The following is a 25,695-nucleotide window of genomic DNA, read 5'->3' on the forward strand; positions in this document are numbered from 1 at the left end:
TAATTTTAAAGATATTTTTTTAATAATTTTTGGTGAAAGATAATTTTAAATATTTTTCATTCTATTATTAATTTTACAATAGTATAAAATATAACAAAATTTTTAAATATTTTTTAAAGTTAAAAATACAAATATATAAAATTATAAATTATTGCTTTTAATAATTATATCTAATAAACATAATTATATTAAATATTTAAAATAAATTTTTTTATTTATAATCATTTAGCTTACTCATATAAAATTATCTTTATTTGATAATACTTATAAATTAAATTTGAATTATAATTAGTAATTGATAATTTCAATAATCATGCAAAAAAAAAAAAAAAGGAAGCATCTAGACATTTTATTTGTTTTGAAAAAACATTAAAGCGTGAGTGATTAAGCAGTCAGAAAAGGTCCCACTACTGTTGAGGTATTAATTACCAACATGCATGTCATTATTGATATTGCAACTTGTGCTCTCTTCCTTACATTTAATGCCAACCTATAATATTATATTACATGTTTTTGTGAAACCATAGAAATTTGTACATTTTCATTCAACATTTGTTATTCTAACAATCGATGTAAGTGATGCCCTTTCTTTTCTTCATAAATCATAAAAGACAAATGAAGAAAAAAAATGCAAAACTGTAAAAATTTGTCCTAAATAATGTATATAATAGCAAACGTGTACTATTATTTTACATCTTCACCTCTACAAACTTATTCATGTGTTCCCTTTAATAGCTTATACCAATGTATTTATTTTATATTTAAGTATTACTTCTTAATCACTTAAAAAGTTTGAATATGATAGACTATGTTTTGAATCATAAAAAAACTGAATTATTTGAATTCATTTATGTAAAAATAATTTCTCATGTAACAAATTTGATTATTCGAATACTTTCAAGATTATTTTGTAACAAAAAAATAACAACTTTAAAGATTTTTTTTGTTTTAATTGTGTTCTATTCCCTTAATTAAATTTTATAAAGTAATTTTTTTTAAAACATAAGCATTTAGATATAGAATAAAATCTGATTCACTCGCATCTAATTAAAATTTGAGTAAATTTTGTATTCCAAAAAGAAAATAAGCATAGGTCTATATACAGACCTTTTAAATAAAAATAAATCTCAAAATTAAATCAAATATTGTTTTAAATCGGTGCGGATAAACAATTTATTGATAAATTAAATTTATTCATAAACTAACCATTTTATACATAAACATGGGAATGGGAAATCAAATACTTTTAGTAATGTATCACGATCAAGTGGGTAAAAACAAGACATTGTTGTTATTGTTTATTTATTTTTATGTCCAAAAAAACCCGTTAGATTTCGGACTAATTTTACACAAAGATTTTGAAAATCTACAAAGCTTTTAATGGTTTGTTTTCTAAATAATTAGGATTAGGATTAAAAAAATTGTTTTATGCAGTAAAAGCGCGTGTTAATAAAAATTTATAACAAAATAAACATTATGTATTTTGGAAGCTTTTTTTTTTTTCAGTTTAACTACTTCATTTTATTTTATTATTTATTATAAATACATACAGAGAAAAGAGAGAGATGTTTTTCATTATTTTAATATTTTTTCTTATTTTCAGACGTTAAAATAATTTTAATAAATTGGCGCATGATATTTATAACTTTGATTTGTTTTGTGTACATGTTTCAACCTTTTAAATTTTAACTTATGGTAGTTATTTTTATAAAATTTGAAATAAATAACATTTAAAAATACAGTAATTCTCAATGAATTAAAAAAAATATACTGTCTATGATTTGAATTTATTTATATAGAAATGATTTTTATATTTAAAGTCAGTGTAAAAATATTATTCATAATTTACAAACCAAGTTTTATGATTAAAATACCTTTAAAAATGAGTGGATTTTATTTTAAAATGATTTTTTTACTCCCTTATTTCAAATATATATAGTAAATAAGAAAAAAATGACAACGTAAGTATTCAAAACTAAAATAAAATCATATATAATAAAAATTAAGTAAATTTTGTAATAAAAAAAACCGACTTCTAGATACATACGTTTTAAATTCAAAGAATTTCAAAATCAAGTTTTATTTTAGATATGTGTAAATAAAAAATTATTCATAAATTTTACTGTTGTGAACATTCTCAAATGACGATTAAATGCTAAAGACTTTCAATAATAAATGACAATCTTGATGATAACAAAGGATAAAAACAACTCTTTTTTTATATACGATTATCAGTTCATTAGATTTTGGAATTTTTCCACAAATATTGGGAAAATAAAAAAAAAGTTTGTTATTTTTTTAAAGTAATTAGTATAGACAAAAACAAATAAATAAATTTTATGCATTAAAAACAGGTCAATTAAATGTTGCAATGAAATAAACATTATGTAATTTGGAACCCTTATAAACTGGTTATTGGTATTGCTTCAGCCGCAGTAACGGACTCAGCAGTAAGTGGCGCTTCCATTCCAACGTCCATTGTTTCGGTTCGTTGCCTCACACAGCCACCGCCACAGCCGGAAAAGGTTTTCTCATTCTCTCTATCGGTTATACATATACGTCTCTCCTGCTTGTGTTTTTTGTTCAAAACAATCAAATGCATTGCTTTTGTTGAGTGTGTGATTGAATTTGTTTTGCGGTATCTGTGATGGTTTCTTGCTTGGAAAGAGTCAATTTTGACCCTTCATTCTTTTATGGGTAATCAAGATAATTAGGTTTTAGTAAAATCACTCCTGACCCTCTTTTACTGGTGCATCTTTCTCTATGTGAGTGCGCGTTCCACTTGTTTATGATAAAGAGTTTGTTAACAAACTACACAGTCAGAAATATTTTTGGTAATATATTTTTAGGTTGTAAACTAACATTTTGTTTAAAGAATGTTAGTCAGTAAATTAGCATTGGATGAAGATATGAGAAGAGCTAATTTTGACTATTTAAATTTACATGAATGGTTTGTGTGTGGGTAGGCGTGAGTGAGTGTGCGTTTGTGGATTTTTTCACGCTGCTCTGAAACTCAAGACCGTAAGCTTCTTGTGTTCTTGTGTTTTGTAACAATCTATTTGCACTGCCTTGTTACTTATGTATTACTATTGTTATCAGGTATGATTATATTTCTTATCCTGCTTTGCTGATTAGTTAGTAATGTAATACAGGTTCGTTCAAGTTCAACCACTTTTAAAATTACACTTCTAATGTTTCGCACTTATCTGTTTTCTAGGATTCAACCTACTGTCCTGTCATGGTGTTTGATATCACTGATTCGGGAACTCAACAAAATACCAGGAGGAGAAAGAAATCTATCGTCTGGGAACACTTCACTGTGAAAACTGATGGACCTGGATGTGCCAAGGCTTACTGTAAAAGGTGCAAAAGATCATTTGCTTATCTAAAAGATTCAAAACAAGCTGGCACCAGCCATCTCAAGAGACACATTTCTCTAGGAATCTGTCAGAAAAGTCAGCAAACCCCATGTTCCAAAATTGATGCCAATCCACCAAAGAAACAAGCAAGAGCAAAACCTTGCTTTGCTGCTATCTCATTTGATCAGGCGAGTTGTAACAATAAGATTGCTAAAATGATTATTTTACATGATTATCCACTTCATATCGTGGAACACCAAGGTTTCATTAATTTTGTGCGGACACTTCAACCCCAGTTCAATCCACTGAGCTTTAATACTGTCCAAGAGGATTGTGTTGCTATGTTCCTCAGAGAGAAGCAAAACGTATTGAATCTTATCAATGGGATTCCTGGACAAGTCAACCTTACCTTGGACTTATGGACTTCAAACCAAACATCAGCCTATGTTTTTCTTCGAGGACATTTCATTGATGGTGATTGGAACTTACATCATCCCATTCTTAATGTATTGATGGTCCCATTCCCAGATTCTGATGGTTCCTTAAATCAAAATATAGTGAACTGCCTAAGTGATTGGCATTTAGAGGGCCGGCTATTTACCCTTGCACTTGATAAATTCTTCTTTAATGAGGCTTTGATGGGAAATCTGAGATGTCTCCTCTCTATTAAGAACCCTGTGATCCTCAATGGTCAGTTATTAAGCCAGAACTGTTATGCTCGTGTCCTTAGTCGCCTTGCATTAGATGCACTTTCTGCTATGAGAGAAACTGTTGATAAGGTTCGAGTGAGTGTGAAGTACATGAAATCTTCTAAATTTAATGAAGGGAAGTTTCTTGAGCTGAGGCAGCAACTTCAAGTCTCTAATACAATGGACCTTTTAATTGATGACCAAAATAAATGGGACACAATTTACCATATGCTTGCTGCTGCCTGTGAACTGAAGGAAGTGTTTGCATGCTTTGATGCGTCTGATCCTGATTACAGAGTGACTCTGACAATGGATGACTGGAAGCAGGTGGAAACTCTTTGCACATATTTGAAGTACTTGTATGATGCAGCAAACATTTTAACTGTCCAAGCATATCCAACTGCAAACTTATTTTTCCCTGAAGTGTCAAAACTCCAGGTGGAGTTGACTCGTGCTGCCTTCAGCCAGGATCCTTTCTGTAGTCGTTTGATTATGCCTTTGCAAGAAAAGTTTGATCAATATTGGAGAGAGAGCTGCTTCATTTTGGCTGTTGCTGTAGTCATGGATCCGAGGTATAAAATGAAACTTGTGAAATCCACCTTTGCTAAGATATTTGGTGAGAATGCTGATGAATGGATTAGAATTGTTGAGGATGGTCTCAATGAACTATTCCTTGAATATAATATCATACAAGTGCTTCCTTTTACAACAACAAATGGTCACGAAGGAAATGAGGCTATGATTAAGACTGAGCCATTTCAAGAAGTGTCACTTGATGGATCTCTTTTTACTTCTGAAGATGGACTTTCTGATTTTGAATTTTATATATCTGACTTTACGTGTAACCAGCAATTTAAGTCGGAACTAGATGAGTATCTTGAAGAGCCTCTAGAGCCCAGAGTACAAGAATTTAATATTCTGAGCTGGTGGAGAATAAACGGATTGAAATACCCAACATTGTCTAGACTAGCATCTGATATTTTGTCTATGCCTGCATCCACTCTCTCTGCAGATTCTGTTTTTGATATGGATATTAAAAAAATGGATAGCTACCGGAGTTCATTAGACTCTTTGACACTTGAGGCCCTGATTTGTACCAAGGACTGGTTCCAGTATAAATCATTACCCGGCAATGTTTCGAATGCACTAGTGAAAGTTGAGCATTAGATATAGGATTCCTCATTTTGGGATAGATTCTCAACTAGCTTTTAGGCATTGAAATTTTGGAACTGTCATTCAGTTCAGTTAATTTTTGTGATTAACTGTCCGAATTTTTGTTACTTGTTTATAATAGAGTTGATTCAATTCTAATCATTTTGACCAGGAACACTTTTTGTACACAATATTAATTGTATTCATTGGTTCAATGAAAAACCTGCAAGGTTTGTTTTACCTTTTGAATAGACAATTAGACATTGACCTAATGTACTACACTGATTTGGCGTGCTTGGCACAGAACAAGTTTGTTATATGCCAACCATTGTTGAAAGTTGACATATCATGTTTACACTTCTATTGATTGGAAAATGAAGATAGAGAGAATAGGAATGCGATTATTGTATTTCATTGATAAAAAGATGAGTAAAAATCTTCCAGATCGCATTAGTGTTATAAACCACATTATTCATATTTATTTAAATCCATTGGACATTGTTCATGTATACTTCAGCTGCTTTCAAAAGTTAGCCCATTATTAGAGCGAAATTCACTTACTGGACCATATATAAAAAGACATGCTTAGAAGTATCATTTTTAATACTGTTTTGTCATCTCTGTACCCACTCCACTAACTCAAGTGCGTTCAGATATGCATAACTGTAAGCGCTGCACACGGGGAATTAATCAAAATAGCAGTCAAAAAACCAAAATATCTTCCAGGCATTTGATCAAAATCCTTACAAGTTAAATCATTTTGACCTGCACAGAGAAACTATCTAATAATGGAAGTCTTAGAAATTACATTTTGAGCATAACATAAATACCTTGAGCACGGTAAGCTAGCATTAACATTAACACTGAAGGCATCCTACTCTTTCCTTCCATTTTTCTGCTTAACATGTGGAAATTAAATCATCATACAGCAGCATTAATTTGAGGCACATTAAATAGCAAAAAACCTAAGTTGCAGGCACATAATAAATCATCCTTCTGTTATTCTACAACGAACACAGCAGATGACAAAACTATGCAAGCCTAATAGACCCTATTTAGCTTTCCTTCTAGCATTCCTACTATTTTGACTGCTTTGAACTCTTTTCTTAGATTGCTTCTCTCCCCCAACTTGTTTTCTATTGGTCACCTGGCCTGCTTTCTTCTTTTTCACTTGATCACTATCATAATCAGTACCAGCATCACCATCATTGTCTACATCATTTTCCCCAGACTTTATCTGCTTGGGCGGCTTCCTACCTTTAGCTCCACCCTTTGTCCCTTTCTTTGATTTGGGACTTCCAAAATTCCCCTCTTCCCCAGTTGTTGGTTTCTCAATGTCATCATTGTTGTCACCATCTACACTTGTTTTCTTTGAGGTTTGCCTTTTAGACTTGTCAGTTTCTTTTACATTTAATGATCCACTTAGCTTTTGCAACTCTGGCACGTAAGCAGTTGTCTAAGAGCAAAATCATTTGCAGATCAGAAATACATAAAATATTATGTCAAATAACAACTAATGTCAATGTTCAGAATCTCATACCCTGCCACCAGCTGTGATGAAGTCAATGCTTTTCCCTGCTATCACATGAAAATTTGTAAATGTTTAGGTATAGCACTAAATACATGCATTTTTATTTATTATTCTTGGACAGGAAGTAGGGTACTTTTTATCCAATATTTAGAAAAAAAAAAAAAAAAGATACCAAGTAAATAAAAAGGAATAAAGAATCTGATTATAGATAAATATATCTTGTTTTGTATTGATAACACTACAACAAACTGGTGATTAGGGATAAAATAAGAAAAGAGGATATCCGATACTTTCAGAGACCTCTTGAAAGCATTGTAACTTCAAAAAAATCAAAAAAATTGTAGTCATACTTCTAAGAAAATAAGCATAAAAAAATAGTAAAAAAACTTGACCTAACAATGAACCAGTGAATCTCAAAATGGAGTCTTCAATAATGCACGTGTGATGCTTTCAGTTTTCAAATTTGAAGTTATATATGATATAATATCAATATTCCAATGCCACTCTCCATAATCGAATGCTCTAGAACTTCACTAATATAATATGATCATTCCTCAATAATATGGAAACACATACAAGAACTTTAGTTGTGTATCTGCAATCTCATCAGAAATGGCAAATCAAACTTAGCATTGGGGTACCATTCTCATTACAAATAGTAAATCATACCAATCTAGAATACAGGCTATTCAATTTACTATAACCTTGAAGGAAAACTGCTCAGAACTAGAAAGCAGAAAGAAACCTTATAATTGGGTACCATTCATGTTCCACCAAAAATTTATTATTATTTTTTTTACAAAGTGAGGAAGCAAACCATCAACAAAAGCCTTGCCGGGTTTCTTTTCACGTGAATGAAATATCCAACTGGTGGGATACCGACTACTATCTGCTCCAACTTCAACTGCTTTTTCAATGACCTGTAAAATGAACCTAATTGTCAACTAATACATGTAGAGAAGTATTCTCACCACTTATATTTCCAGGCTTTTTCCCCCATCGAAAATGAAATAACCATTCAAGAGGAAAACGGCTACAGTCAGCATCAACTTCAACAGCCAATTGAATAACCTACAGGTTTTATTCTCTATATTTTTTTATGAAGTACAGAAGTACCATAAACTATGATTATTTCAAAAGAATCAGCATCCCCACCTCTTTAATGCACTTATACAAAGTTGAGCAGCTATCATCAGACAGGCTGGAAGCAATCTGCCGTGGATGAATTCTTGCCTGGAAAAAGGGAAAAAGAATAATTAATAAGGTATTAAGCCAAATTTATAATTTGATATCTATCCAATTCCAATGTTAGAAGGAAATTTTATTAACTATTTTTTCATGGCAATAGAATGTCAAAGCAGATGCTAAATTCTGTGAAATGCAAGCTCCAAAATAAGTTGATGCTTTAGATATACAATGCAAAAACATAAATATTATAATACAGTAAATGATAATAATTGCTAATAGCTTAATTTCATCTAGATTGATTTCAATTTTATATCACAGGTAGATGTTTTCACTGCCCAAATAATAAACATAAGTTTGAATTCAAAATTCATTTTATATTCTTACGGAGCATCATCAATTCCCAAGAAGTTGACACTTGACAGGCTTTCCAAAATTTTCTTTATGAAGAATCTAAGCCACAAGAATTACTATTGGGGAGAAATTTTCCCTTATAAATGTACCGTGATATATATAATAGCTAAAACAGAGTCATAATACTAAAACTACTAATAAAGACTAAAAGTCACTAATAAGCATCCCTTCCAATTTATTTCTACAAAACTAAAATTAGGCCTTCTTTCCCCCTTCCAGGTTTGTGGTGAAGAGCATATTGATCATCTTGTATGCAAAGAGGATAGGGAAATGACGTAGGTCTTTTAAAAAGTAATACAGTACATATATTCAATATAGTTGTTTCTTAAGAATTCATATTTGATCAAGGCTCATCTCTATCCAGTATCCACTACAGGACTGTATATTGAAATTACTAAAAAGACGAAGTTCAGGCAAATATTAAAACTTAAGGCTTTATAAGCCATACAAAAACTATAAGGCCACATTTAGAATCTGATATCTTCAACTAAAAACACAACTGGAAAACAACAAATATTCAAAAGCATTGAGAAAATGAATGCTGTATTTACTTGGTACAACACCTCATCTGCAACCCAATTTCCAATACCTGAAATATAGCTCTGCAAAGATTGGAATTTCAGATCTATTATAATTAATACCATATATTGACGAAGTCAAGTGTAAAATGTTAAGAATTCAAATTCCTATGCACAGAAGGGAAAGATGATATATATCTAATAGACACAACATTTAAAAAGAACAAAGAACTAAGCTTACCTGCATCATACTTAGCATGAGTAATTCATCTCAACAGAATTAGTTTCATGCTTTCAAAGTACAAGAAATTAGTTAATGAACTCTCCATCTTTTTTTATCATGTGACTTGTCCCATTTGCCCCATCAGTAGCACATAGCCTTCTACTCAAGTGCATATTATCAGTAAGTGTATGTTAAGATGTCCCATCAAGTTTTGAGTAAAGAACATATTTTGGTTTCTCAAGTGAAAAAGATTATAACCAGCAACCAATGCAAACTCAAAGAGAAGGAAAACATATATAACAAAGCAATGATATACTGATAATAAACAAACAATTAGAAACGAGTAAAACACAATCTTTGGGAAGTAATAAAGTTAAGCACTTAATACTTGATCAAGTAATAAAGCCTTGATTTCAGTTTTCTTCTTGTGCAGAGACTCAGTAAACTCCTCAGGATTCAGAAGTTCGAAAAGTGCATCGGGACCGAGCTCGGATATGGGAGGCACAGATGTCGGCTATATATCAAAGTGAAAACATATGTGCAGTTAATAGCAAACTTCTTTATCGAAAAAGATAAACAAATATGGTTGACAAGCAAGTATAGTCACAATACTTCTTCGAGCAGGCGAACTCTAGCAAATCGCCTTTTGTCAGTGAAAGACAACTCCAAACCATCATCTAACTGCACAAATGTAGTTAATCTGATTAATACTCAAAGGAAGCTCATATAAATGACAGTACTTGTTGGAGAGAAAAATCATTGAATCTCAAGGCTCACCAGGCATGTGAAGAAAATAGAAAAATTGAAAAATAAATCACCCTTCCACACAGGTAAAACTTCATACTGATTATGCAATTGCTTATGACAATGGAAGAATAAAATATGTTTACTGCAAAAATTTAAGGAACTAAATCGAATCAGAAGTTCACATCCTTCAGCTCCCAAGCAATATCAAAAGTTTATATATAAGTTGACTGGAAGAACTTCCTCCACTGACTATAATTTTGTTGATCTATCTGATCTTCAAATTTTGAATTACAAAGAATATTCCTTTTATATTCTAGAAACGTTTATAAGAAAAGATTAACCAATCGGAAGTATTACTTCCTCTAAATTGAAGACCCCTATATGTGTGAAGATTATTTCATTACCTTCATAGCAACGGATGTAAATTCCATTGTGTAGCCAGAGTCTTAGTGTACTAGAAATAAGGGTCAATGGTCGTGAAACATAACACTATAAAGTGCATTCACTGGAAATATTGCATTTTGTAGCTCCCAAGCTATTATTTGCTCTCATCCTCCGCAATAATGTGCAAAGACTTAGAGGTTAAAATTTCAAATAGTCATGTAGTTCAAGCATTTCACTAATCAATGGAGTTACAGATTTTACCTCAATGAAAAATTTTGAATATTTTGAAGGCCACTCATCCTCGTCATTTACAGCAGATCTACATGTACAATTATATCATTATTATAATAAGCAGTGAAGAGACTTATATGTGTTGTATTATTGCAACAAAATAACATGCAAAGCTGAAGCAGTTCTACCCATTGAAACATGGAAAATAAGTTCACTATCAGATAGACAACTTTGCGTGTAGAATGATAAAAAAAAATTGGCCAAATTGAGAGCGCTTTACAAGCATAAAATCATTTCACTTCACACCAATTAATATGAATTGCAATTGTTTAATACATAAACCTAGCAACGTATCCTATTTAAATAAGGACTAATAAAAGAAGTATACAGGGGAAAATTACGGTAAGAAAACCATGGTATATATAATGCATTAAAGTGTGTGTGTGAGAGCGAGTGAGGAAAAAAACTATACTGTCAACTTGGCAAAATGCATGATTATCAGATCTAAGATTTAATGAAATGAAAATTTTGGAAACTTCAGCAAAGCCTGTCAGTATAATGAAGTACAAATTACTTAATGATGTTCCATGGGCATCACCTTTTATACTTCGTTACTGCAACCCCCTTAATGTATATAGCACCAGCCATGCCTGAAACAGAAAGAAGTAGAAACCCATAAGTTGTAGGCCACCAAATACCAAGTTACCAACAATTTCCTATACGACAGGAACGACTGACGAGACAACAAGGAGAAGAAAATCACAAAATTATTCTAGTCCCAACAAATTGTAGCTATAAAATATTAATAAGCCCCTGTCCCTTTTTATCACTTCCCAGTTCCCACACTCGTGCTTGATCCTTCTCTTGCATCCGATTTCTTTTAAAACGCTATCTCGTATTATCTACTTCATTTTAGTGAGGGACCGACTCTTCTAAAAGCTAAAGCCATTAGCTGCATGCGCAAAAATGGTTACCATGCAACATGCAAATAAACAACGAAGAGAGTTTCATCTTTCGAGATACTCCTAAAACGGAAGGAGAAAACGACGTAACTAGGGTTTAAGAGAGAGTACCGAATTGGAATGAAGGAAAGGGTGGGGAATCGAGTTGAAGCCACATGTTCTTGCCCTTCCGACGAGCGGCGACGATGAGCTTGCCGAGGACGGAAGCTTCGAAGTCCGAAGGAGAGACAGCATCGATGACTTTGGAATCATCGGCAACCACACATTTTGTTATCTTCTTGCCGACACAGTTCTCCTCCACCGCTCTTCTCGCCACCTCTACCTCCGGAAGCTCCGGCATTGCACACTCTCGCTCACTCACACACTCACTCGCCTTTTACCGCTTTCTTTTTCGCTCACAAAAACTCTCTTCAGGGTTTTGGCCTGCTCGCAGTTGCAGGTGACCTCGACTTTAAATTGTGTCCGTTGCTATCGCTGCATGCCATCCAACGGCTCAGATTCATCTGATTTGGATTTCGAACCATAAAAAAAATTAATAAATAAAATTAAGTGCACTGTATATATTTTAAAATAAAATATGTTAAACTGAAAACTATTTTCAATTTCAATAATTTTTAAACAAAAAAGCTAACAATTTAACTAGAACCACCGCTATATTTTTATTCTTTTTTCTTATTGTGGGAGAAAATTAAAAGCTTTTTTAAATTTGTTTCTTTCCTTTTATTAAGATGTATTTGAATAATAAATACTCATTATAGGATCTAAGAAATCATTTTTCTATAAGCTAATTTTTTAAAAATAGTCAAGTTAAAGTTTCTTAAAATGATATAGGAGTTTTATCCATTTTAAATACTGAACTGTTCACCAAAAAGTGTATTAAAATGTCTTACAATCCACATATGTCTAATATTGAGCTTGAAGAAGTAGATTAAAATGTCTCACATTGATTATGAAGTAACACTTCTTCTTCTTCTTCTTTCATCCAGTCTAAACATATAATCAGTTAAACTAAAAAAAAAAAATTGACATTAATAACCAAAACTCCCCGTGAAATAAATATTCTTAAATATATCTACGACTATGCACAAGTCACACGCCTATCACACATAAGCTCTAACTGGGAATTATTCCTGCATTGACTAAAATTGAGATAATATATCCATTACACACATATAACAATTACTTCTACATTTTGACATTTTCATAAATAAAAACTTTTTTAGTGGCGCCACGTCTCATTCCCTTGCCATCTTATTTAAAGAAACTATTTTTAGACACAACACACAATTTTTACTGTCCAAATAATCACCCGGATTTATTTTATTTTTTAACTTTCACGGTTGAGTGTTTCTTAGCCATATCATATAATGATTAAGAACCACTTTCTAACCACTCAGTGAGGCACCGAGCATCCTGAGCTCTCTCCACTTAGACTATCCGGTCTAGTTCCCAAATAAAGAAAGAGTAGAAACTTTGAACTCCCATGTTTCACTGATTTCATTTCACGTCGTCACGTTAATTACGGATGGGTGGCAGAAAACGAAAAACAAGAGACATCAATATAACAATATGGCTTGGCCATATTATACTCTTTACACTAATAAATATGGCCGGTCCGAATAAGCCTTTCCCAGTAAACCCCATTAGAAACCATCATACCTCACCTCTCCTTAGAAAAGGACAACTCAAAACTCCCTCAATTATGCTACTCCGTTCAGAATAAAAACCCCTAAGTAAGCAAAGAATAAAATATCGTCAAATCGTAATTATACTTTTTTATTGTCCGGTCCATAAAGCATATTGCATCTAGTTATCTATTTAAAATAAAAAGTCACGCTATTAACGCAACATAAAACAACTATAACTAATCATGTATTCTCTACGCATTGTCACATTTTAAGATCGATATTTCTTTTATTTATTTCTTCACATGCTCGACGATTTTTTTCTGTTCATACATTTTAAGATCAGCCACTATCCTTCCGTTGCGAAATTATGCATCATTCTCATACTTGTTTACAGACTCAGACTCAAAGAAATACAAAATCAAAAGATACTTAAGACAGTAGCATGATTTAAATATTACTTTAAATTCTGATATTTACTTAAACACTGAGTGATTGACTAATGAACGTGTAATTATATTACGTCCCTCAATTCCCATAATAACCTGTTGTTTTCAACTGTGAGTAACTCCCAACATATATTTAAATATGTTTTTATTTTTATGGGTTTTAAATTTTAATCTTGGTATTTATATTTTAAAACATTGTTTTTTAATTTCATTTGTTCTATTTTATAAAATTTGATGTTATGTGTATCATTGGATCTTACTAACCCATGTCCCTGGAATTTTGTTTTTAAAAAAATTAACAATAATAATTCTGTTTCTTATAAATCACATTAAGACATGTTAATAATTTTGATAAATATATAATTTTTTTTAAATTTCTGAGTCATGTTTCAAAGACGTTGGTTAATACACCTTTTCAGGTTATAAGTTATCAAAACTGAGAATTAACTGTAAGATCTAAAAAATATCCAACTTTGTCTTGTTCCAATCATGTTATGAATCGTAAGTTAATTATGAAAACCCCAAACGTTTTAAAAAATTTTAAGCAGATATGACAGTGATGTTGAAACGAACGCAGGTTAAAAACACCATCTGTCTCTATTGTTTCGTTTATAATTTCTGAAGTGGTAGATGTTCACATGTCATCCTGATAACGAAGGGCTACTCACCTGAACATGAAGCATGATTCCCCGCGAGGTGGGATTGCGAGGAAAGTATTTTCACTTGCCTGTGAAGTGCCCCATTAGAGGGTGGAACGTCTTCATGATTCTCACAAACGTGAGTTCAAAAAGCCAATGCTAAGCTAACGTAATTTGAATCCCTCGTCGTTGCCACGTTGGTCTCACAACCAAAGGCCACGTTGTGGAGACCACACTCCCGGCCTCGGGAGTTGGGACCTCGCACTCCACATAATACTTCATCTTAATCGCATCAGTTAACAAATTCGGAGTTATTCAAAAATATTATCAACTTGGGAATTTGATTTAATACAAATCTTGTATAGTTTAAAACGGATATCTTTAGGCATTTTTATATTTATGATATGTTTTAAAGATGTGTATATGCAAAATTATTATAAAAAACTATATAATGCTAAAGAAAACTAAAATTATATATGTTTAGAAACATAGAGGTTTATTTTGATAATAAGTATAGTTTAATTTTTGTGCTTTTAAATTTAATTTAGGTTTTAATATATATATTTTTAACCCTTTAACAACGCGTTTCTTTGATTGTTTTTAACATTCATTTGTTCTCTATCTTTTATTTAATTAATACATTCATTTTTTTTTACAAATTTTTTCTCAATTTTTATCTCATTTTTAAGTTTTATTACTCCAAAAAGAAATAGTTTATACAAGAAAATTATACTAGTCTAGTGTAGGATTTTTTACTTGCATTTAAATTTATTAATTTGTTAATTCTTGATCCTTATAAAAAAAAATTATACTAGCCCGATATAGGGATTTTTTTTACTAGTATTTATGTTTTCTATGAAGAGTTTTGATATGATAATGTTCTCACATATTAAATCAACTACTTAGATGGATTATTAGCTTTAATACCACTTATTAAAACGTGTCAGAAGATAAACTAATTTCTTTACATAGATCTGCTACTTAAACAAATAATTTACTTAAATATCACTTATTTTGGCCTGCAAATAAATCAAAAGATATTTCATCAACAGGTTAGTATAAATAAACATTGATATCGCATTTAATCCAAAACTTTAAAGTTACTAAGTTCAATACTCTTATACTTATGTTGTATTTACCTTCTTTATTTTTACATAATATCGTTTTTTTTTTATTTATACTTACCATCTTGACAAACTTCAATTTTGATAAAGACATGTGTCAACTTTATTATTATCATTTGATATATAAATTAACGGTTTAACTCGTTTAAATATTTAACTTTAGATTAACATTAAACAATCACACACTTTTCTATTTTACATATTTCTTTATTTTAAAGAAACAAAACAGTAATATAAATTTCAAATACGGACGAAAAGGTTGAATCAATATGGAGTAATTCACAGGTAGCTATCGGTATTTTACAATTAACATATATTATGTTAGTTTTATGAAATGTAACGTGAATAACTGAATTTCATCAATGTTTGTAATAATTTTTTTTCCATGATTAAATAAATAACCACGTTTTTTCAAAAGATGAATTTTCTTGCTTAACTAGCCTTTTGTCATCATAAAGAAAGTTTTAAAATTTACTTCAAAATATTATTTTGAATTTTTAACTTTCGAGATCTAAAAGTTATATTTAATTTTATCAATTTAAATAAAATTAAAAGATCTTCCATGCATAAATAAAGTTATTTTAACGTGTATTGTTTAAATTTGCCAAATATCTTTGCCTGTCTTGTATGGAGTGAAAGTTTCTCTAATCTAATTCATTGACTACGAAACTGTACAATTAAACTGAATAATATTTTAATTTCATTAACTTCTTGAGAGATTTTTTTTTAAAAACGTTAATAAAGTTTAAATATTTTTAAATATATGTTAACTTATTATATTTAAATTATTATATTGAATACTGTATTTATTTCTTTTTTACTCTTATTTATGGATTTTTAAAGAATATTGATCTAGAAATACAATTTTAATAAAAATTAAAAAAACTTATGTAAAAATATAAATATATTTTTCAAATATTAGTTACTTTCTTTAATTAGTGTTTGTCTTTTTCCTTTAAAAGTAGATATATTTTTTAAAAGGAAAAAAGTAGATGATTTTTTATCCGCTAGAATGCTGCTTTGCACTCCATTCAAGGCACGTGACGTCAGAGCCACCAAAGCCGTTCGGAAAAGCACCCACAATCCTCTGGTACCACGCACAGTGAAACCCGCAACATCACACTCTTCATTGTTCCATCCAAAACACGATCCACACCATCAACCACCAAGATTGCACGAGACCCTCTGGTCCCACACCGTTTGCAACACTCATCTATGGAACCTTCCGATCCATGCAAGCAGCGAAGGAGACACGTTAGCGGTAGAATCGAGCGAGTACCCATAATGTCGCGTCTAACTTACGCGCCGAATCAATTTCATTTCCCCACTCACTGCTCGCTCCCGCCATAATTCATCGTTTCGTCCCTCTACATGAGCCGTTGGATGATCACGAATCTTCATGGAAACAATCCAACGGCATCAAATCCGGGTACAACTTGTCACTTCCAGATCGCATGTAGCTTACCATTTTCTCCGGAGTATAAATTTGCATCACATTACTACACTTCGTTACACGCAGTCTTTTGGTTTGGCTTGCCGGAGCGGGAAGCTCGCATTTATTTAATTTTATTTCTGTCAAGGATACCGGCGGCGCTAGGTTTCCGGCGAGGATGGGTGCAACGTTGCTGCCGGAGCTTGGGACGGAGATAGTGGTGCCGGTGTGCGCTGTGGTTGGTATTGTATTCTCGTTGGTGCAGTGGTACCTAGTGTCGCGCGTCAAGCTCACGCCTGAGCGCCACGGACCCTCGTCGTCCCCGGGCAACAACGACAACAACAACAAGAACGGATACGGTGACTACCTGATTGAGGAAGAAGAAGGCATCAACGACCATAACGTCGTCATAAAATGCGCTGAGATACAGAGCGCCATATCTGAAGGTGAGCTTTCTTATCTAGATCTTAAGATCTCGCTGAGATCTGCTTGTGTTGCTCTCTCTTTCGAGAAAGTCCGCGTTTCTATGTTTTGGTGTGTCGCGTTTGCGTTTAACTGAGCTGAAGCCGTTGTTCTGACTGGAAAGAGGCTGAAGTAATACTAATAACAAATAACAATAGTAACGACTTTGAAAAAGATAGTCAACTATTGTTTTTGTTGTAATATTTCATATGCCTGGGAAGAAGGTATTGTTCTTCATTTCACCCGGGAAATCATGTTTCGAAATTTAATCGGGACTAATTTTTTAAGCTTCTGACCTTTTGATCCGTTTTCTAATTTTATTAAGCACTAATATCTGAGTTTCGAAGGCAGCAAATTGTTAATATCTCGTGTGAGATCACTTTCTTCCTTTGATTTTTTCCATTTAATTGTTTTACCTGTGGTCTTGGGTGCGTCATGATCCACATCCCTGTTCCTGAATTATTGGGACTGTAAACAACTAGTGATTATTACTAGTACCTAATTATTATCTCTAATTTAATAGATCTAGCACTATCTGTTCATGTGCGCTGCACGTGATCCACACTTATATTATTATATTAGGTATTTTTGTTCGTGTTGCCATCTCCGTTATTATTGCTTTTTTTTTATCTTTCTTTTCAATAACTGAGATTAAGTTCTGTTGGTGCTATTATAGTTTTAATTACAATTTTTTATTAAAACTTAGGAGCATCCAACTTAGTATTATTATTCAGTGCGAGGCGTACGTGTATTCAGTGTTACTATTTATATTATAAATTTTTTTTAATTATGCCAAATATATTCATCTTGTTCAGTTGAGATTCTCGAACTCTTTTAGGAACGGTTGATTTCGTATTGAAAAATGTTCTGCTTACAACAATTACTGAGCCCAGTGCAAGTGCAATTAAGCTATGCGAATTTTGTGTTGGATGGTTCACTGTGATAACGTAAGCTGAAAAACTCGTTGCTGCTTAGAGTTAATTAAAATCCTCTGCGTACAATGTGTTGTTTAGCATCCGACTTGACATGGTCTTTAAAAATAGTTTCTAAGGTAACAGAGGGAAGTACATACAGTTTTATTATTTCATAATAAAATTGATTTCATTAATGCTTAATTCCAGAGTTCTATGTTCCATGTGAAGGTGCTTACTTTATATTAGATTCCTATGTTCCTTGTGAAGGTACCTGGTTACTGCTTTCTTTATAAATATACGTACTGGTATATACGGATTGCCAAATTTGTTTCTTTCTGGGGATTCCACGAATACATGCATTAACTCATCCCTTATCAGTGATTTCTAAATTCATTGGGCTTGTATTTTCTCGCTTTAATGACAAGGTTTGCATGGATTTGCAGGTGCAACGTCCTTTCTTTTCACTGAATATCAATATGTGGGGATTTTTATGGCTGCTTTTGCAATTTTAATCTTCCTTTTCCTGGGCTCAGTGGAGAGCTTTAGTACCAAGAGCCAGCCCTGCACATATGATAAGCAGAAGCTATGTAAACCTGCTCTTGCAACTGCACTCTTCAGCACTGTATCATTCTTGCTTGGTGCTTTAACTTCAGTCCTATCTGGTTACCTTGGGATGAAAATTGCTACCTATGCCAATGCAAGGACGACCTTGGAAGCTAGGAAGGGAGTTGGAAAGGCATTTATTACCGCATTTAGATCTGGTGCTGTTATGGGTTTCCTTCTTGCAGCTAATGGTCTTTTGGTGCTCTACATTGCCATCAATCTCTTCAAGATATATTATGTTGATGACTGGGAAGGCCTTTTTGAGGCTATAACTGGTTATGGTTTGGGTGGATCTTCCATGGCTCTGTTTGGGAGAGTTGGTGGTGGCATCTATACCAAAGCTGCTGATGTTGGTGCTGACCTGGTAGGAAAAGTTGAAAGAAATATCCCAGAGGATGATCCAAGGAACCCAGCTGTAAGTTATATTTGCTCCTTTTCCCCTGCACCCCAATCATTGTTTCAGGCTTTTTCAGATTTTGTTTTCTGAATTTGTAGTATTGTGCTTTTTCCATGTACTTTTCAGGTCATTGCTGACAATGTTGGTGATAATGTTGGAGATATTGCTGGGATGGGTTCTGATCTTTTTGGTTCATATGCTGAATCATCCTGTGCTGCCCTAGTTGTGGCTTCAATTTCCTCATTTGGAATCAACCATGATTTCACTGCCATGTTGTATCCCTTACTTGTCAGTTCTATGGGCATTCTTGTCTGTTTGATCACTGCTCTCTTTGCAACTGATTTCTTTGAGATCAAGGCTGTCAAGGAAATTGAACCAGCATTAAAGAAACAGCTTATCATCTCAACTGTTCTCATGACTGTTGGAGTTGCAATTATTAGTTGGATTGCTCTTCCATCATCCTTCACAATTTTCAACTTTGGTGCTCAGAAAGAAGTGAAGAGCTGGTAAGACATTTTCATTTACCAAAATAAAACACATTTGCATGCCTTTTCTTTTACGTGTGTTTCTGACCCATGTGTCATTGTAGTCTAGATTCTTTTATAATTCAATATTTTATTATTATTATTATTATTTTTAAATCTTGATAATATTGTATTTTTGGAAAATGTGTCATTTGATGTTGATCAACTAATACTTTAGTTTGTTTTCACTGAAATCCAACTACCAATGTGTTTTAAATTTCCAGGCAGCTGTTCCTATGTGTGGGTGTCGGTCTCTGGGCTGGACTTATTATTGGGTTTGTGACTGAATATTATACAAGCAATGCTTACAGGTATCTGAATGTTGAAATTGTGCAATTTTCCCTTTCTCTTTCTATTGGCCTTGACATGTATCATTGACTGCTTTTCAGCCCTGTACAAGATGTTGCTGATTCTTGCCGGACTGGAGCTGCAACCAATGTCATCTTTGGCCTTGCTCTGGGATACAAGTCTGTTATTATTCCTATTTTTGCCATTGCTATCAGCATTTTTGTGAGTTTCAGTTTTGCAGCAATGTATGGTATTGCTGTGGCTGCTCTGGGGATGCTGAGCACCATTGCTACTGGGTTGGCTATAGATGCTTATGGGCCTATTAGTGACAATGCTGGGGGTATTGCTGAGATGGCAGGCATGAGCCATCGAATCCGTGAAAGAACTGATGCCCTTGATGCTGCTGGCAACACTACAGCTGCCATCGGCAAGGTATGTGATATTCCACTGCAGGGTTGCTTGCTTACCCTTTCTGTCTGAGCAGCCTGTTCTGTTTTCTGGTTCATACTGTGTAGTGTTTGGATTGGATATTTTGTAAAGATTATAATCTGCTTCCTTTAAAAACTATGTATAATCTTGTTTTGCTTGTTTGTTAACATTGGTAAAAATTATATCATAATCTTATATTTTTTTATTACAGGGGTTTTTTCTTCCAAATAAGCAAGATTTTGGATATTGGAGCTTATGACTAGCAACTATTGGATTATTTTTTTAGTTAACTTTAATTTTCCCATTTTATAGTTTAAATACAAAATCAACTTTTACCGATAATTTCATACTTCTTTTGTAATTTTATTCAATAAAGATTAGACAGTCAAAATGGAATAGATTATCTTAAAATCAATTGTTATGTAACATTTCCAAACATAAATTTATTTCACATAATCAATTACTGAAATAACCTCTGAAAGCAATTCAATCCAAACACAGTCACATAGATTGTCTGTGCCAGAGTATTATATTAATGCTGGAAAAGATTTAAGAGCTTCACAAACTCAGATTTAGTCTTACTTTCTGTTAAAATGGGCAAAGCATCAAATAATATTGGTTTTGTTCGTTCCTGTTTCCCTTTTCACCTTGTTATACTTTACTTTTGTGTAACTATTACTGAACTTAACTCCAACTTGTACTAGGGATTTGCTATCGGATCTGCTGCTCTAGTGTCTTTGGCCTTGTTTGGTGCCTTTGTCAGCCGGGCTGGAATTTCAACAGTGGATGTCTTGACACCCAAGGTCTTCATTGGACTCATAGTTGGTGCCATGCTTCCTTACTGGTTTTCTGCCATGACGATGAAGAGTGTGGGAAGTGCTGCTTTAAAGATGGTTGAGGAGGTTCGTAGGCAGTTCAACACCATTCCAGGACTCATGGAGGGTCATGCCAAGCCTGATTATGCTACCTGTGTCAAGATTTCTACTGATGCATCAATTAAGGAGATGATTCCTCCAGGAGCCCTTGTCATGCTTACACCACTCATCGTTGGTATCTTTTTTGGCGTAGAAACTCTTTCAGGCGTTCTTGCCGGCTCTCTAGTTTCTGGGGTGCAGGTAATGCCGCTACTCTGATAGTTAGTGTTTGATTGAAATTTATAGCTTTATGTGAAGTTTGCTTAGCTTGTGCTCGGTTTTTCATTAGATCGCAATATCAGCATCCAACACCGGTGGTGCCTGGGATAATGCTAAGAAGTACATCGAGGTAATAGTTTAGTAAAATTACGACTCATTTCAAAGACTATTATACTGTAGGATTTTTGGTTGGTAATGAAATTGCTTGTGGGCTTCAAATTTCAGGCCGGCGCTTCTGAGCATGCCCGGGCATTGGGTCCAAAAGGATCTGAACCACATAAAGCAGCTGTTATTGGTGACACCATTGGAGACCCTCTTAAGGATACTTCGGGCCCTTCGCTCAACATCCTTATTAAGCTTATGGCAGTTGAGTCGCTTGTTTTCGCTCCATTTTTCGCTACCCATGGCGGTTTGCTTTTTAAGATCTTTTAAGAACAGGAGGCGTTCTAAAGCAAACCTATTTTCTTTGGAGCTGAATAGGTTTGCCGTTGACATGCCATTTTTTCTTGTTCTTTCCTTTGTAATTTTACCAAATAGTGTCTCCACCACCTTTAGGTAGCTCTTCTATCACGAGAACGTGAAATGTTACAAAACTGCTTTTTGCCAATGTGAATTTTCAATTTTCCATGTTTGTGATGTTTACTTTGAGGGTTCCGGAAAATGGCGAGTTTTATAATTCATTTTATAAATTTACATAGATGTAAAATCGAGATTTATTATTTTTTTATGATTTCATATAAAATAAAGGCATATGTATCTTTAATAGGAAACAGTTTAGAAGGCAGTCTACAAGGCTTTTACAAATCCTCAAATTTGCAATTGAGGCAGTCTAACTGGCTCTTGCAAATCAGATTATTCAAGTATGTCCAGTTAGGACCTTTTTCTAATCATATAACCTGAAAATAAAGCAGTTAATTTTACCCAATACAATAAGCAATTAATTCACACAATGTTTTTCTTAAAAAGTCATTTAATCAATTTTTCCTGGTTTTAACTTTTATAATTTAATTAATTTGGTGTTAAATTTTTTTATATAATCTGATTTAATTTAAAGAAATTTGAATTTAAATTTCAACAGTTTATATTTTAAAGAATATATAAATTATTAAATATAATAATTATGTTAAAATATATATAAATGAAAATTTGTTAGTTAAAATAGTAATTAAATTTTTAAGAATGGAAGTTTAATAAATAAATTACATTACATGTACACATAAATTTAGTTTAATTTTGTTTGGTTTTTATGATTGAAATTGAAGATTGATTTGGTCTAATTAAAACAATTATCTTATTTAGTTTTCAATTTTTAAGATTTATAATGAATGAAGTGATATAATAATACTTACAAACTATATATCGCTTTTGGGAAATGTTTTTTAGACAATTTTTTTAAAATTCAATAAACAAAAATTATGATGCATTTTATATTAAATAAATAAAATACTAATTTCAGTCTTTAGAGTTGAATTTAAAAACTCAAATAATATTTTTATTAAAAATATATATAATATTTTTCTAATTTTAATATAATAAATATATATTTTTTCAATAAAAATTTACTATTTAACATATTTAAACTGAGCCCTAAAACAAAAACCTTAAATAAAAACGAATTACTGTTATTTGGGACCAGACGTATTTAAGAACAGTCAACAGTCTTTTAAGTCTTTGAACTTACAAAAACAAGCCTGCTGGGACCACATGCATTAATAAGGTGTCGCTGCCAGCGTAAAACGCTACTAGGCATTTGTTTCGTACAGTCCGAACCAAATCTTTAGTTCTGACTATTGAAGACAAACAAATATGCATCCTTTGATCAAAAAGATGGACAGCATTTTTTACCGACACGTTTGAATCTCATGAGTCATGAGACAATACGCTATTCTTGAAAATCAGAAATTAAAAGGTTCACATATTGTATTTAATAAGAATATCAATACGATAACCTAATGTGTTGTTTATCCTCGCAGTGCATGCACAAAAACACACTAAAGTGACTAAACACACCAACCAAAAAACAAAAAAATAAAACACTAAATACACAGGCCATAGCATCTACTGGTTTATAACTGTGATCTCATACTTTTGCTACATGCATGGATTGCCCTCATTCCTCGTTGGTAGTATGTCCAATGTGTATCAGCATAATCTTTCACTTTCTTGAACATCTCTGGATGTTCTTCATTCACCAAACCTTGTTCTGGTCCTATCTATTTGTTTGGCTCAGGCGTATAGAACATTGCGACGGATATCCTTTCCTTCTTGGAGTTCGCTAGTACCCTATGCACCGGACTCTTGAAAGTTCCATTAGTCATTATCTGCAACATCAGAAAGGAATATTTGGATGACGCTTCATATGATTTTTTGTCACTTCACTTTTATATATGATTCCCGGCATACACTCCTCACGTTGATAGCTAAGCTAAATGTAATAATTTGAGAGGATACTCCAGAAAATCGAAATTCGGAAAAAGTAACAACATATGTTGATTCAGCTGTTAAAAGTCGTAATATTAGTTGAAATATTGATGAAAATGTTAAGTTATATGGAAAAGACAGCTTACCAGGATTTGTTTTAGATTTAAATTGCTAAATATGCAACAGAGAACAAAAGTTGTATGGTTATAGGCAAAATTGTGTGGAGTGCATGATGTATTCTATTTCTATCGAGATGTTGCCATATAAACATAATAACAACACGCATATATATAATATATCTCCATTTGATCACCCATGAGGACTAAAAGGGCACGAGAAATTGTTGGAACGGTGAACCATTTTCCATGGTGGAATTGGAGGCCTTCAACATCATCTTGCAGTATAATGGTGTACCCTGATCCATCTGCATGGGGTTTAAGTCCAAGCACAAGATCATGCCGAGTACAACAAGAGTAGTAGTTGAACCTCGCTTGCAGAACTGCTTGTTCACCAAATTAATTCAGGGAGCAGTTTTCTTCTAAATCCAGTGACCTTGCAATGGCTCTATAGGAATAAGCTGTGTTGTTTCTCTCATCCTTGCAGTGTGTTCTTCCAAAACATCCCTGCACAAGTTTGACTTTGACTTACTAATATACTTTCAATTCTCGAGAAGCCAACCTCAAATAACACAAATAAAGCAGCTATCATCCTTCAATTAACTTTGAACATTTTTGTTTGCACAATTAGCATTAAGAAGGTCCTTAGTCTAATATTTTGTTTTAATTTACCTAAAGGATGATGGATTTTCTGGCCACAGGCCTGGCTTCCTTCTAACTTGAGGGTATACATCAAGGAACAAACGATCTGACCAGTCTAAAGACTGGCCTTCTTCAGGAACTGGATCACCACCATACCCTTCAAATTCTTTCACCCTTTTGGAAATTATCTTTTCTTGTTCCATTGGCAGCTCAAAGAATTCCCTTGCAACTTGAAGAACCTTATCTAAAAGTAGGCTTAATATTCCGTGGTTTATTGCCTGAAATTCAAGAGATAAAGTACACCAGAAAAAGAAGGTTATTTTGCATGTGGGGTATCTCGGAAGTGACAATAATTTCAACATGGTAGTTTATGCATGTACCTGAAAGCATCCCCAGCAAGAGAGAGCTGCTTGTAGCTTTTGAAGCTCTTGTTTTTGTTTAGTTGGTGGCGTTGGTGAAGAGAGGAGCCCAAAATCAATGATGGTTACGTAGTGAAGATGATGCAGAAGGCACATTTTGTGTGTAGCCATCATCTCTGCAAACATAAGGTGGAGGTGGTTCCTCACCATTTAGCACCATTTCTTGTACACACTTGGATAGTAGTGCTTCCACCTCCACTATATAATTTTTTTTCCATATTACTATACATTATTTTACTTGGATATGTTCCTCTTTATCATTCTCTCTAACTCTACTGCTTCGCTCAGTTTTTCAGCTGCTCTTGATTTTTATCTCCGTCCCAAGTTTGTCAAACATGTACGTCAATGAATGGGTAGAATGGACAGACCTCATGCGTCAGTGAGAATGATGGATGTGGGGGCTGAAAGAGTAAAAGAGAAGAAACAAAAATAAGGAATAGAAAGTGATAAATCGTGCAAAAGAAAAGAAAGAAATAACCGGAGAAAAAAAAATATTCATATTAGTCTCTTAATTTATAAATACTTATTATTTTAATTTTATAAAAATTTCACACGATATATATTATTTCAAATTAATCATGATCATATGTGAATGTAAATAACAACCTGCAATTAAATTTATTTTATAAATATACAAAATATTGTAATTTAAAATACAGGTCAAATAATTTTTTTATACTGTCC

At 32.9% G+C, this 25,695-nt stretch overlaps 4 protein-coding genes across 8 annotated transcripts; 2 read left to right on the top strand and 2 right to left on the bottom strand.

Moving 5' to 3' along the window:
* The first annotated feature begins 2,438 nt into the window (after positions 1-2,438).
* LOC113854081 (zinc finger BED domain-containing protein DAYSLEEPER-like) lies at positions 2,439-5,516 on the top strand. Its single transcript, XM_027484922.1, has 2 exons — positions 2,439-2,525; positions 3,218-5,516. The coding sequence occupies exon 2, from the start codon at positions 3,239-3,241 to the stop codon at positions 5,213-5,215; it is 1,977 nt and encodes a 658-aa protein (XP_027340723.1). The 5' UTR covers positions 2,439-2,525; positions 3,218-3,238; the 3' UTR covers positions 5,216-5,516.
* A 384-nt stretch (positions 5,517-5,900) lies between these two features.
* Positions 5,901-11,830, bottom strand: LOC113854082 (formamidopyrimidine-DNA glycosylase). Of its 3 annotated transcripts, XM_027484923.1 has the most exons (11): positions 11,507-11,830; positions 11,032-11,083; positions 10,464-10,521; positions 9,684-9,752; positions 9,460-9,585; positions 8,882-8,932; positions 7,887-7,964; positions 7,703-7,802; positions 7,549-7,635; positions 6,741-6,775; positions 6,152-6,656 (listed from the first exon to the last, which is right to left on the bottom strand). In XM_027484923.1, the coding sequence occupies exons 1-11, from the start codon at positions 11,733-11,735 to the stop codon at positions 6,252-6,254; spliced, it is 1,290 nt and encodes a 429-aa protein (XP_027340724.1). In that variant the 5' UTR covers positions 11,736-11,830; the 3' UTR covers positions 6,152-6,251. The 3 variants fall into 3 exon arrangements, with proteins under 3 accessions (XP_027340725.1, XP_027340726.1, XP_027340724.1); XM_027484924.1 differs by lacking the exon at positions 7,703-7,802 and having other exon boundaries at positions 5,901-6,656; positions 7,549-7,651; XM_027484925.1 differs by lacking the exon at positions 7,549-7,635 and having other exon boundaries at positions 5,952-6,656.
* Positions 11,831-16,657: 4,827 nt separating this feature from the next.
* On the top strand, positions 16,658-22,117 carry LOC113854116 (pyrophosphate-energized vacuolar membrane proton pump-like). 2 transcript variants are annotated; one of them, XM_027484976.1, is made up of 8 exons: positions 16,662-17,109; positions 18,483-19,057; positions 19,166-19,545; positions 19,788-19,874; positions 19,953-20,283; positions 20,985-21,395; positions 21,484-21,543; positions 21,639-22,113. In XM_027484976.1, exons 1-8 carry the CDS (start codon positions 16,842-16,844, stop codon positions 21,843-21,845), a joined length of 2,319 nt encoding a protein of 772 aa, XP_027340777.1. In that variant the 5' UTR covers positions 16,662-16,841; the 3' UTR covers positions 21,846-22,113. The 2 variants fall into 2 exon arrangements, with proteins under 2 accessions (XP_027340778.1, XP_027340777.1); XM_027484977.1 differs by lacking the exon at positions 21,484-21,543 and having other exon boundaries at positions 16,658-17,109; positions 20,985-21,241; positions 21,809-22,117.
* A 1,266-nt stretch (positions 22,118-23,383) lies between these two features.
* LOC113856072 (protein SRG1-like) lies at positions 23,384-25,413 on the bottom strand. Of its 2 annotated transcripts, none has more exons than XM_027487707.1 (3): positions 24,973-25,413; positions 24,623-24,870; positions 23,384-23,734 (listed from the first exon to the last, which is right to left on the bottom strand). In XM_027487707.1, the coding sequence occupies exons 1-3, from the start codon at positions 25,159-25,161 to the stop codon at positions 23,731-23,733; spliced, it is 441 nt and encodes a 146-aa protein (XP_027343508.1). In that variant the 5' UTR covers positions 25,162-25,413; the 3' UTR covers positions 23,384-23,730. The 2 variants fall into 2 exon arrangements, with proteins under 2 accessions (XP_027343508.1, XP_027343507.1); XM_027487706.1 differs by lacking the exon at positions 23,384-23,734 and adding an exon at positions 23,925-24,457.
* Positions 25,414-25,695: the final 282 nt, after the last annotated feature.

The sequence above is a fragment of the Abrus precatorius genome, unplaced genomic scaffold (genome assembly GCF_003935025.1).
Source record: "Abrus precatorius isolate BTA unplaced genomic scaffold, Abrus_2018 Scaffold11, whole genome shotgun sequence".
NCBI lineage: Eukaryota > Viridiplantae > Streptophyta > Magnoliopsida > Fabales > Fabaceae > Abrus > Abrus precatorius.

Coding starts and splice junctions, on each gene's coding strand:
- LOC113854082 (XM_027484923.1), bottom strand. CDS start 11,735: ATGCCGGAGCTTCCGGAGGTAGAGGTGGCGAGAAGAGCGGTGGAGGAG. Junction 7,965..8,881: donor CAGATGAGGTGTTGTACCAA/GTAAATACAGCA, acceptor CCCTTTTTCCAG/GCAAGAATTCATCCACGGCA. Junction 7,803..7,886: donor TGTATAAGTGCATTAAAGAG/GTGGGGATGCTG, acceptor TAAAACCTGTAG/GTTATTCAATTGGCTGTTGA.
- LOC113854081 (XM_027484922.1), top strand. CDS start 3,239: ATGGTGTTTGATATCACTGATTCGGGAACTCAACAAAATACCAGGAGG.
- LOC113854116 (XM_027484976.1), top strand. CDS start 16,842: ATGGGTGCAACGTTGCTGCCGGAGCTTGGGACGGAGATAGTGGTGCCG. Junction 19,546..19,787: donor CAGAAAGAAGTGAAGAGCTG/GTAAGACATTTT, acceptor TTAAATTTCCAG/GCAGCTGTTCCTATGTGTGG. Junction 21,396..21,483: donor CTCTAGTTTCTGGGGTGCAG/GTAATGCCGCTA, acceptor GTTTTTCATTAG/ATCGCAATATCAGCATCCAA.
- LOC113856072 (XM_027487706.1), bottom strand. CDS start 25,161: ATGGTGAGGAACCACCTCCACCTTATGTTTGCAGAGATGATGGCTACA. Junction 24,871..24,972: donor CTTGCTGGGGATGCTTTCAG/GTACATGCATAA, acceptor CTTGAATTTCAG/GCAATAAACCACGGAATATT. Junction 24,458..24,622: donor GAAAATCCATCATCCTTTAG/GTAAATTAAAAC, acceptor AAACTTGTGCAG/GGATGTTTTGGAAGAACACA.